At 34.0% G+C, this 14028-nt stretch overlaps 1 protein-coding gene across 30 annotated transcripts; it reads right to left on the reverse strand.

Annotated features, from left to right (window-relative positions):
- gdf3 (growth differentiation factor 3) lies at positions 1-12873 on the reverse strand. Of its 30 annotated transcripts, none has more exons than XM_073926922.1 (7): positions 12591-12873; positions 12435-12484; positions 11476-11616; positions 8545-8652; positions 5907-6102; positions 5613-5813; positions 1-982 (listed from the first exon to the last, which is right to left on the reverse strand). In XM_073926922.1, the coding sequence occupies exons 6-7, from the start codon at positions 5770-5772 to the stop codon at positions 174-176; spliced, it is 969 nt and encodes a 322-aa protein (XP_073783023.1). In that variant the 5' UTR covers positions 5773-5813; positions 5907-6102; positions 8545-8652; positions 11476-11616; positions 12435-12484; positions 12591-12873; the 3' UTR covers positions 1-173. The 30 variants fall into 30 exon arrangements, with proteins under 30 accessions (XP_073783023.1, XP_073783019.1, XP_073783020.1 ...); XM_073926918.1 differs by having other exon boundaries at positions 8507-8652; XM_073926919.1 differs by having other exon boundaries at positions 8507-8655.
- Positions 12874-14028: the final 1155 nt, after the last annotated feature.

Genomic DNA, 14028 nt, shown 5'->3' on the forward strand with positions numbered 1-14028 from the left:
TCCCATAGTAAAAGTTTTTATTATTACATTACAATGAATTATAAAAAGTTACTTTAACAGCATCTACATGCACATTCTCTGCATCTAAAAAGAAGCCTAATTTTGCATTAATCCACACCTAAAAAAAGAAAAATTGTAATAAACAAATTGTGCATTTAAAAATTAAGTCATGTTCATCTGCATCCACACTCATCCACCACCATGTCTTCATAATGTCTGAGCACCACATTATCATTATTGTCATAGTAGAGCATGGAGATGGGGGACAGTTTGATGGGAACGCAACAGGGCTGAGGTGTTCCTTTAGGATCAAACGAATGGACCAGCGTCTGCAGGATAGCATGGTTAGTCCCATTCAAACTCTCGCTCAGAGGAAAAGGACACTCTCCATGACAATAATTAGCTAAATATCCCTGAGGTGCAATGATCCAATCCTGCCAGCCTACATCTTTGAAATCAATATAGAGCCTTCTGGGTTTGCAGACGTTACTGGGAGTAACGGGGAGGTAATATGAAGCACTTCTCTTCCTTCTGGACCTGCACTGAAGTGGGTTTAATGAAACTACTACTAGAGTGGCATGTATATCTGGGATTTGAACATACGCGTGATCATGAAGCATGTTGTTTAAATGCATGACCTGCAATTCTAACTGCATGCCAAAGTTTTTCTCCGGTTTCCTCCAGGATTGGGCCAGATTGGTCAGGTTGACCAGCACTGAAGCGTGAGCTCCAGGACTGAGCGTTTGAGATTGGAGGAGTTTTCGGCTGGATTCATGCGTTACTCCCTTCAGTGTGGTTTTTAACACTCTGTACAGGTCGACGCTGAACACATGCGGGCCCAGGAGAAGCAGATCCTGTTTGAACTTCATTTCCAGCTGCGCCAACGAGAGTTGCTCAACCTCCTCCAGCACAGACATGTTGAAAAACAGATGCTTTCGCACACAGTTAAAGCTGTGGACGGCCGGCGCTGATATCAGACTACCTGTTTGAGAGAAACACATAACAAAACGTTTAATAATGCAACAGGTTTATTTGTAGAAAGTGTTCATTTAAACCAATAGTTTAAATAGAAATGTAAAGGTAACCCTGCTAAAAAAATCCAGCTTAAATCAGCCTAGGCTGGTTGGCTGGTTTTAGAGGGGTTTTGGCCACTTCCAGGCTAGTTTCCAGCCATTTCCAGCCTGGTCTTAGCTGGTCAGGCTGGAAAATAACCAGCTACATCCAGGTAAAACCAGCTTGACCAACCTGTTTTAAGCTGGACATAGCTGGTTTTGGCTGGGTTCCCAGCCTGGCTAGGCTGGTCAAGTTGGTTTTAGCTGGATTTAGCTGGTCATTTTCCAGCCTGACCAGCTAAGACCTGGCTGGAAACCAGCCTGGAAGAGGACAAAACCCCTCTTAAACCAGCCTGGTTGACCAGCTAAAACCAGCCAACCACCCTAGGCTGGTTTAAGCTGGATTTTTCAGCAGGGAACAGTTATATGTACTCACCTTTTAACTTGGTTCAACAATTGTGCGTATAGGTGACACGTATTACACCTTTAATTAAAGCCACGCTCAGCATGAACTTCACCCCATAGACTTCTATTCATACGCATGCGAATGCAACAGACCAGACACGCAAGCTCATGCGACAAGTTATGCAGCGGTCACACTAGAGCAGGGGTGGCCAACCCTGTTCCTGGAGAGCCACCTTCCTGCAGATTTCAGTTGCAACCCATATCAAACACGCCTGCCTGTAATTATCACGTGGTGTCCAGGGGCCTCATGTACGAAGACTTCCGTGGAAATCTTACTAAAACATTGCGTACGCACAAAGCTGTTAATGTGCGTACGCAGAAAAAAATTCAGATGTATGAAACTGCGTACGCCGAATCTCACGCATATTCTTTTGTACATCCGAATGAACGTGAAACTGAGCGCAACATGCACGAGCACAAAACCCCTCCCTGCCTCCTCCCCCGTATGAATATACTAATGACTATGCTAATGGAAAAACCCAACGAAAAAGCAATGTCAAAAGCAAGCAAAAAGAGAAACTTTGAACAGAATGTGAAATGGAGGTGCTGCTTTCGGAGGTAGACCGGAGAAAAGCTGTGTTATTTGCAAGTTTGTTCTCCGGAATTAACAACAAAAGAAAAAAAATAGAGTGGGGAGAGTTTAGCTGATGCGGTCAACACAGTTGGGTCTGAACATCGCACTGAGTGCATTAAAAAAAAGATATAGAGTGGTTTATATCTGTAAAGTGTTGCAGTACCCTAAACAGTCTCAGTGGTGCGCTCGTAAGACGCATGTGATCATGAATTGACACGTTCGAGCATGAACTCGGCTTGAATCCAGCGTCTGATGAACTCCTTTTTTTTCCCCGCTACATATCAGATTTTGCCAACTATTTATCACGAGAAAGATAAGTAGGAATCATCAATAAGTTTGTGCATCATATTTTATTTGCACATTTATTGAATGGAAATGTTTCTGATTCACGTATGCAAATTCATCTTCAGATAGTGTCTTTATAGCAATGTGCGTGCAGTAGATAGCTCAGATTACATTGGGAAAACTTTATTTAAGCTTTAATGTTTAGCTGGTGAACTGTATGGTATGGAAACCTTATATACCTGCTAGATGAACCCGTCTCATACAGCTGCCATTGCAAGGCTCAGACACTTTGTAGAGAGGAATTTAACACAACTGCCTCTAGGAGTCGCCAATGGAAATAAAACAGACACGCACAAAAAATGTGCGTACGCCAGCCATGAAGCTGCCGTGGAGCTGCACACATTCCCACGTTCAGTTCATTGTTAGTAAATCCAAACGTAAGTGATTCTGAGCGTGAAACCTGGCATACAAAGTTTTTGTGCGTACGCAGCGTTGATACATGAGGCCCCTGGTCTTAGTTAATACGCTTATTTCACGCTGCCGCCATTTTAAAGAACCAAAGCGAGGCTGCGGTGGGAAGAAACCCGGAAGTATAGGTCCAGCACTGTAAACATTGCAGTAACATGCCGTGTACTATAAACCTCCAGCTGTTGCCGAGATTTTAAAATGCAGAAATGGTGTAACCATCACTTTAATATTATTCAGTAAGTTTATTTTAACAATTAAAAGCAATTTAGCATCAAACAACATCACAATCTCAGTGATGCGCTTCAGTGTCCTCCTGGGCTTCAGCTCATGGCACCAGTTAAACACCGTGAGGACGCTTTCCTGCTTCAGCCTATGTAACCCGGTGAGTGATAAACACTGCAATCCTCTGCAGCACACCCTTGTGGTGTCTGTAATAGTGTTGTCCTGGTACTGAAGGTTTAAACCCGCCTATTTTCCGCTAACATGGAAGCGCTGCTGAGCGTGGATGACTCGACTGATCTTCACGGCTTCGCGCTTCAGTCTCCATGTATTTGCGTTTGGTTTGCACTCAGCTTACCGCTCTTCACCCAGTGCAAACACCGATACACGGACTGGAGCGCGAAGCAGCCGTCAAGATCAGTCGAGTCTGGGGCCAGCCGTGTCAATCATAAGCAAGTGATCCTCTCAAAATTAGTTTATGAATAAACTTCACTTAATATTAAGATATTGGTTTAGAATAATCTACAAAACCACAATATCCTCATTGACGGTAAAATAACATTTATATTTTTAAAGGACAATCACTGAGGAGAAATCAGATGCTCAAGACAATCTTTATGACAAATGCAGCAAATATATGACAGACGTTTACAACAACAGTGGATCATTAATTAAATCCTTATTTTCCACGGAGCGAAGCATCATCCACCTGCAGTTGTTTAAGATGAACACGAACTATATATATATATATATATATATATATATATATATATATATATATATATATATATATATATATATATTATTGAAATATTTTTGAAAATGTATCTTTTTGCAACGAAATTCGTTTTGTATAATGTGTAATTTAATTGATGTATATATTGGTTGGTCATTTACCTACAGAATAAACAAGAAGAACGGATAACATCTGAGGAGAAGCAACTGCTACATGATCTGCTTTTGCACCAAATCAATTCATTAAACTATTTGTAGGGTTACATTTTAATTCATGAACAAAGCGCGGTTAGAGCAGCATGAACTGGGCAGCCTTTACAGGCTATTTGCAGAACTTATAATTTTCTTAGATTACCTTGGAAGAATAAACTCAGTCAGAAGGATGCAAGCTCAGAAGCTTGCCATATGAATGGAGATGTTCCCCGCATGTCTCGCCGTGATGCACAATTTACAAAATGAGTCTGCATTGGCCCATTCGTGCCAGTCTGTCAGACAAGTTTGGTCAAGATGTAACGGAGATCTGCGCATAACAGGGTTTTATGCGTTCCGCAATATGCGGTGTCAAGAGGGTGACTGCCTAAATAAGTAAACTGCACACGCTTGATTTAATGTGTGGACGCATCTCACAGCGCAAACTAAACCTTTAAATGTCCATGCTTAATCAGTCATTGATTAAAGCGTTATGACAATCAATAGGTTATCAAGTAATCCTTAGCATCCCTAAAAATATAGTAAAGGATATTTCACCCTAAATTCACCATACTCTCCATTAAAAGACGAGTTCATCCAAAACTGAAAAATTCTGTGACCATTAACTCACCTTTTACTTGTTCCAAACTTTATTTTTTCTTATGGTAATATCCAATAACTTGTAGGGTAATGTCTTTGTTTGTTGAAAACTTGAACGGTAAATACTGAAGTAAGATTGTTATTTTACTTATTTATATTGTCAGAGAGCTAAAACACTTCACAACATGTGTTAAATCAGCTGCACAGAGATTTGCATGCTGAAAATACCATAAAATTGAAAGATCGTGATAATTATCGATATCGACTGATATGAAAATAATCTTGATAATTTTTTTTGGCCAAATCGCCCAGCTCTAGTTGGAGCAAAACTGTGCAGAGCTGTGGCCCTCCACGAATTCAGTTTGAGACCTATGAACTAGAGCAGGAGTAGAGAACCTATGGCTCAGGAGCCACATGTGGCTCTCAGAATAAAAAATATGTGGCTCTCCAACAGTCTCCCTTCAATAAAAAATGAAAACTGTCACAACAAAAATCTGCTTCCTATTGAAAACACATTTAAAATTATCTTTTTATTGTATATTTTTTACAGCAAAATGAATAATAATAAGAATAAAAGGATGTTTCATCCAATACACGCGTGTGTAACTGTGAATCAACTTGAATCGTGACACCAATAAAAGGCATGCAACTTGCATTTCTATGGTAACCTTGTGCACATAAATTTAAACATTCCTTGTGCACGTAAATGTTTTAAATTTAAACAATTGAGTGTTGATGGTGAAAAAAGAAATTCTATAAATTGTCCTTTCTTAATACATGGACTTGCTCAACATGTGATGGCTTCATATATATCCCCAATGACTCTTTATAAAAATGCATTTTCCAAATAAAATAAATAAATAATTATATATATATATATATATATATATATATATATATATATATATATATATATATATATATATATATATATATATATATATATATATAAAATGTAAACATTTTATTATAAATAAATAAATTATAAATAGTCACTTTTTAAGTGTGGTCCGTAAGATCCTCACCTTGATCCTGCATAAACCTCACGATGTTTCCTCGTACCCCATATTCAGACACCACACATGGGTCATTAACGGTCTGTTTGCTGGCCTGTTTAAAGATTTTCCACATCTGTGATGGCACTGCGGCATGATGCGATGGTTTGGGTCGACTCCAGAGTCCCATAGAGCTCAAAAACAGCTTTTCTTGCACAAGACCATCATCTTCTGCAGGAGAACAGAGACTGAGGGTCAGAAGACAGGCTCTGAGGAGGACCAAGAACATTATTAGATTATAAAAACAGAGCAAAGAACACACACAGGCTTATAAATGCCAGCTGATCAGCTTCACATGGCCAGAAATCCACATCTGCAAGCTGATTGGTGGAGATAAAGGAGTTGATTGATCAGCAGCAGGGGGTGGTGTCATTCACATGCAAATCAGCTCTTTGATGTTTATAGGCATCAGGTTGCCTGGCAGACACAGCTCTGATTTATTGCATGAAGATTTTGGGATCTGCAATGATTTAATAATTAAAATGAGTAGGGGAAAATGCTAAAAATGACTTTTTTATTTGCTTTTTTATTTTATTTTATGAGGGTGATCTGTTTTTTTTTTTTATTTAATTATGACAAAATATTTATATACCGCTACAGACAAAACACTGCAAGTCTCAGTTTTACTGATTTCTGTTTATAAAGGCATCAAATTGACAAGAAAACACACTGATCTGATTTATTGCAAGATGATTTTTTTATCTCTACTGATTTTAATGAATAAAACGAGTGGGGCAAACAAATGAATCATTAAATAAATAAATAAATGAATGAATGAACGAATAAATAAAATAAATAAATGAATCAATAAATAAATGGATAAATAAGAATAATAAGAATGGATAACTAAAAAAATATAAATAAAAAAATAAATAAAATAAATAAATAAATTGGTAAATAAATAAAAATAACATAAAAATTTATATTAAATAAATTAATATATAAATAAATAAAAATAAACTAATAAAATAAACTAATTAATTAATTAATAAAAATAAATAAATAAACAAAATAATACATAAATAAATGGATAAATAAATAAAAAATAAACAAATAAAATAAACAAACAAATTAAAATAAATAAAATAATAAACAAAAATAAATAAATAAAAATAAGTAAATACATAAAAATAATAAATAAATAAATAAATGGACAAATAAATAAAATTAACAAATAAAAATAAATAAACAAACAAATAAATAAATTAAATAATAAATAAATAAATGAATGAATAAATAAATGAATAAATAAATAAGTGAATAGATAAATACAAATAAATTAATATAAACAAATAAAATTAATAAATGGGTAAATAAAAATAAATAAATAACAATTTATTTTAAATAAATACATGGATAAATAAATGTTAATAAAAAAATAAATTAAATAATAAATGGGTAAATAAATAAAAAATATATTAAATAAATAAAAATAAATAAACAAAGGATGACGCAGTGGCGCAGTAGGTAGTGCTGTCACCTCACAGCAAGAAGGTCGCTGGTTCGAGCCTCGGCTCAGTTGGCGTTTCTGTGTGGAGTTTGCATGTTCTCTCTGTGTTCGCGTGGGTTTCCTCCGGGTGCTCCGATTTCCCCCACAGTCCAAAGACATGCGGTACAGGTAAATTGTCCGTAGTGTATAAGTATGAATGAGTGTTTGTGGATGTTTCCCAGAGATGGGTTGCGGTTGGAAGGGCGTAAAAACCTGCTGGATAAGTTGGCGGTTCATATCGCTGTGGCGACCCCGGATTAACAAAGGGAATAAGCCAAAAAGAAAATGAATGAATAAACAAATAAAAATAATTAAATAAATAAAAACAAATAAATAAAATACGAAATAAAAAAATTAATGAATAGAAAAATAAATAAATAAATAAATATTTAATTGTGAAGTGATCAGATTGTTTCATTATTTAATTGTATTATATATATATATATATATATATATATATATATATATATATTTATATATATATATATATATATATATATATATATATATATATATATATATATATATATATATATATATATTAAATGAAGAAACATTTTAAACAGTTATTTTTCAGAAATAGTCAAAATTGAGTTTTTGTTTTTTTCTTATTGCTCTTTTCAAGTAAAATAATCATAACCTGCCAGTGGAAGTAATCTTGTTTTGGTACAAACAGATACTACATAGAAACCTTCATTTTGAAATTTTATTTCCAAAAACAAAACAATAGTTTTTACCTGCCTAGAAAATATTTCCTCATTTATTTTTAGATATTTATAGTAGTGCTAAACTTTATTGTTAACTTGTTATGAGCATCCACACAATGCTGCAGATATACAATAAATATTACAATTTAATAGGACAAAAATCCAGTACATATATATATATATATATTTGTTGTATTATATAATACAGCACATTGCATAAATAACTTGAAAATTTATGGTAAATGTTTTAAATGAAGATATCCTTGGTATCAATTATAAACAAACTAAAGTAATAGGAAGGTCCGTCAAACACAGTGTTGTAATCAGATTTAGTGTTTTGCATGTTTTGTGTTGCTGTATTTATGTTCTGCCCTGCAATAAGAATGTGTTTCTTACTTGAGTTTTTATCTTGTTTTTAGAAACAATATGTCAAAAATGAGTGGGTTTTTCCTTATTTCAAGAAAATTAATCTGCCAAGAGGGTAAGCAGGATAATCTAGTTTAGCTTAGAAATAATTTACTTAATTCTGCTTAATTGTTTAAAGAAAAAAAAAAACACTTCATTTTGACAAATATTTATGAAAACAAAAGAAAACTGTTTTGCTTGTCTAGAAAATGCTTCTTGATTTAAGAATTTGTAGATATTTGGACTAGAAACAGGACAAAAACCCGAAGAATCAGCAACTATCAGAGGAGTTTGTTCACACTGCTCAGACTAAAGAGCTTCTTCTGCTCCTGTTCTTCATCAGACACAATCTTCAAGACTCTGAGCTAATCCATCAGGCCTTCACTGATAACTGCATCCTGCTGCATTCCTGCTAGAGGACAACAGATAATACTGTGAGAGTGAGTGAGTGAGTGAGTGAGTGAGTGAGTGAGTGAATTAATGAATGAAAGCATGTATGAACAAATGTATGAATGAATGCATGTGTGTATGAATGAATGAAAGCATGTATGAATAAAAGAATAAATGAATGAATGCATGTGTGTATGAATGAATGAAAGCATGCATGAATAAAAGAATAAACAAATGCATGTGTGTATGAATGAATGAATGCATGCATGAATAAAAGAATATATAAATGCATGTGTGTATGAATGAATGAAAGCATGCATGAATAAAAGGATATATAAATGCATGTGTGTATGAATGAATGAAAGCATGCATGAATAAAAGAATATATAAATGCATGTGTGTATGAATGAATGAAAGCATGCATGAATAAAAGAATAAATAAATGCATGTGTGTATGAATGAATGAATGCATGCATGAATAAAAGAATATATAAATGCATGTGTGTATGAATGAATGAAAGCATGCATGAATAAAAGAATAAATAAATGCATGTGTGTATAAATGAAAGCATGTATGAATAAAAGAATAAATGAATAATTGCATGTGTGTATGAATGAATGAATGCATGTATGAATAAATGAATGAATGCATGTGTAAGAATGAATGAATGCATGTATGAATGAATGAATTTTCTACAGCCAAATACTCTATATCGAAAGTCTTTAAATATTTTATATTTACCTTTATTTACTTTTGCATAACTTCTGTTTCTCCATAATTTAGATATTACGGTTATTATTTTGGCAACGTAGTGGCGCAGTAGGTAGTGCTGTCGCCTCACAGCAAGAAGGTCGCTGGTTTAAACCTCGGCTCAGATGGCGCTTCTGTGAGGAGTTTGCATGTTCTCCCTGCCTTTGCGTGGGTTTCCTCCGGGTGCTCCGGTTTCCCCCACAGTTCAAAGACATGCGGTACAGGTGAATTGGGTAGGATAAATTGTCCATAGTGTATGAGTGTGTTTGTGTGGATGTTTCCCAGAGATGGGTTGCGGCAGGAAGGTATCTGCTGTGTAAAAAAAAAACTTGCTGGATAAGTTGGTCGTTCATTCCACTGTGGCGACCACAGATTAATAAAGGGAGTAAGCCGACAAGAAAATGTATGAATGTTATTATTTTATTTTGTTGTTACTAAGCATTTGACTACGTCATTTTAAATATGTGACAAATACAATTTTAATTTTAATTCAATTTGAATGACTAAATAAACAAATGAAAAAAGTAATTAAAACGACAATAAATAAACTGAACAAATGTAGGAAATAATAATTTAAAAATAAATTAATAATTGAAACTAAGGAATTTTTTTAAGCTTTGAAATTTATATCCAAAAGACAAATAACAAAAATAAATTAATTTAAATCTGTTAATTAAAATAAAATCATAATATGGGAAATAAATTTTATTTGAAAACGGTACTGTATTCATTACAAAAAGACAGATGATGATGATTATTATTATTATCAATAAAATACTAATAATTTTATATATTTTTAAAAATCTAAATACATACATTATATATATATAAAATATATATATATATATATATATATATATATATATATATATTTCAAGAAAATGACAAGTTTTGTAAACTAATTATTTTTATAAATATGCATATAAATTTATGTAAAGTTACATAAATACTGTATTTGAAATACTTATTATTGTACTTATTGTTTATTATCAGTGAAGAGAATGATAATAATTAAAGCAAATACATTAAAATATACCAATATATATCAATTCTATACTATTAAAAAATTATAAAAAAAATTATTAGTATTTTTAAACTTTTAAAAGACTAAATTAAAATAAAATAATAATATTATTTATATTATTACTAGTTTCAACATTAATAAAAAATGACTGACAATATTTTTTTATTTATAGAAAATATATTGTATTTGTTTTAAATATATTGTATTATCATAGTCGGTTCATTCCACTGTCGCGACACCTGATAAATAAGAAACTAAGCTGAAAGAAAATGATTGAATTATTATAATAATTTAAGGCTTAGTCCCTTTATTAATCGGGGGTTGCCACAGCAAAATGAACCACCGACTTATAAAGCACATGTTTTACGCAGCGGATGCCCTTCCAGCTGCAACCCATTACTGGGAAACATCCATAAACACTCATTCACACACACTCATACAATTTAAGACAATTTAGCTTATCCAATTGACCAGTACCGAATGTCTTTCACGCGTACGCAGGGAGAACATGCAAACTCCACACAGAAACAATAACTGACCCAGCCGAGGCTCGAACCAGCAACCTTTTTGCTGTGAGGCGACAACACTACCTACTGCACCACTGCGTCACCAATTTTTATATAAATGAATGCAAAAACTTACTTAAATATTATTTTCTAAATCAGATAATCAAATAAGATGATGATAATAATGCCAATGTATATTTAATTTCAAATACACTAAAATATATCACCATATATCAAATCTATAATAATAATATTAAAAATAATAATAGCATTATTATTATTATTAAATTCTTAAAAGACTAAATAAAATGTTATATTATTACTAGTTGCAATAATAAAAAAATGACTACAATATTTTTAGACTTATAGAAAGTATATTGTATTTGTATTAAATATATTGTATTATCAAAGGCGGTTCATTCCACTGTGGCGACCCCTGATAAGTAAGGCACCTTAGCCGATAGAAAATGAATGATCATAATAATAGTACATAATTAAATGCAATTAAAGTTTTCAAAAATTTCACACAGGCGGCATGGTGGCTCAGTGGTTAGTACTCACAGCAAGAAGGTCACTGGTTCGAGCCCTAGCTGGATCAGTTGGCATTTCTGTGTGGAATTTGCATGTTCTCCCCCCTATTGGCATGGGTTTCCTTTGAGTGCTTCTGGGTTTCCCAGTACTGGGTTGCGGATAAAAGGGCATCTGCAGTGTAAAACATAAGTTGGCGGTTCATTCTGCTGTGGCGACCCCAGATTAATAAAGGGACTAAGCCTAAAAGAAAATGAATGAATGAATAACATTTTAAATGTACGTTATTAAATACAATTCATTCATTCAAGTACTAGATTGCAGCTGGAAGGGCATCCGCTGCGTAAAACATATGCTGGATAAGTTGGTGGTTCATTCCGCTGTGGCGACCCCTGATTAATAAAGGGACTAAGCCGAAGGAAAAATGAATTCATCCATTTTCTTTTTGGCTTAGTCACTTTATTAATCAAGGGTCGCCACAGCAGAATGAACCACCAACTTATCCAGCAAATGTTTTACACAGCGGATGCCCTTCCAGCAAGTACTGGGAAACATCCATACACACAGTTTACACACACACTCATACACTACGGCCAGTTTATTCAATTCAACTATAGCTCATGTGTTTGGACTGTGGGGGAGACCAGAGCACCCAGAGAAAATATGGGGAGAACATGCAAACTCCACACAGAAATGCCAACTGGCCCAGCAGAGACTCAAACCAGGGACCTTATTGCTGTGAGGCGACAGTGCTAACCATTGTGCCATCATGTTGCCTAACGTTAAATACAACTTTAGTTATGGAAATGTTCACAAAATTATATACATACACACACAGTAATTATTTATTTACAGTAGTAAAAATATTACACACATAACATTTAAAGTGGATCAAAATCATTCATCAAAAGTTATCCCAAAACCATTAAATATTCGAGTCTTCAATGCAATCAATAACACACTATATAGACCTATATAAGGATGCGGCTTACTCTAGTCTCTGCATGTCTATGGCGTAAGAATACCTCATTTACCTCCGCACCTGTGAACAAAAGACAAACATTCAGCAGTTGTTCAAAACACCGCAATGCTAAACACACATGCAGAATGCTAATGCGGAGAGAGCTAGCCTAGCGGTGTGCGCTTACAGTGTCTGCATTGTGAATGAAACCCAATCCAGTGTGTGGTCTAGTCAGGAGATGAAATATGGCCGTCTGAATAACATGACATTGTGTTCGTCTTCATTCATCACAAACACACGTTGTGCTCTGAGGTTTTCCCTCCTGGCTCTTCAGTTTCACGGGTTTCAGTTCTTCACAACCTCGTCTTTCACTTGAGATGAAAATATATGCAGCGTGACGGGGATTTTGACACAATTAAACCGCGAAAGGATCGGCTTTCAGTGTTTACCTTCCCCTTCGGATTACGACTGTCATCATCCGCCCCTGAACAGGTCAAAGGGGAGTTATTACAGCTCATAATGGATTATACGCGATTTTAGGTTTTTTACAACAAGAATCGGAACTGTACTTAATATTTATTACATCTAATAGCAGTTTTAAAAATGTCTAATATTTATTTATTAATATTTGAATTGAATTGAATTGAATTTTATTTGACAGATTTTAGACAAACTGTACAAAAAGTATTCCATACACTTTGTTAAAAAAAACTGTCGAGGATAAAAACACAATAAAGCCCTGGGCTTATTTCCATTGTGGTCCTCTGTTAAATTAAAACAATGTATGGCTTCATAATACTAATGAAGAATAAAACAAACAGTCGCCACAGCGTTACAAACAGCCAACCTATCCAGCACAATGTCCCTCCAGCCGCCAACCTATTCACACTCAAGTAACATAATTTAAAAAATCCTCATCCACCATGCAAAACTAATTATCCTCATCAAACAACCATCTTTTAATAGCTTTTTTGAACAACCTTAAATCTTTTATTTCCTTGATTGCTTTTGGTAGTTTGTTCCACATGATTGCACTTGTATATAAAAACATATTTTTCCCCACTAAACTTCTAAATTTAAATAAACAAATATTAAAATCCCAACTCCTAGTACTGTATGAATGCTGTTGCCTCACCATTTGAAAATAGTTCATCAAATAGCTAGGAACCACATTATTAAACATTTTACGTACCATTCCCAGTTTTAAAAAACACACTCTATTACTAACAGTTAACATACCTAATTTATTAAAAGACTCTTTGTGCAAATGTGCTCTAGGATGCATTTTTAAAATTATTCGTACTAATTTATTTTGTGCCTTTTGCAATTTCTCCTTCAAATTTTGTGAGCAGCTACTGTACCAAAATGACGTAGCATAATCAAAATGGGGTTGAATTAAAGCTCCTGCCAACAATTGTAAAGAATGAACATCCAAAAGATCAGATTGCCTTGCTAAAAACCTAATTTTTCCACAAATCTTCGTAATAACTTTTTTTGCCATAGCATCTCCTGATAATTTATTATCTATTAAGCAACCCAAATAGTTTATCACATTTTTTGACTGAATTTTCCAATCATTAATCTTAACTACCAAATTATCATCTTTTTTTAATTTCACTCTTGAA

The sequence above is a fragment of the Danio rerio genome, chromosome 17, assembly GCF_049306965.1.
Source record: "Danio rerio strain Tuebingen ecotype United States chromosome 17, GRCz12tu, whole genome shotgun sequence".
Taxonomy (NCBI): Eukaryota; Metazoa; Chordata; class Actinopteri; order Cypriniformes; family Danionidae; genus Danio; species Danio rerio.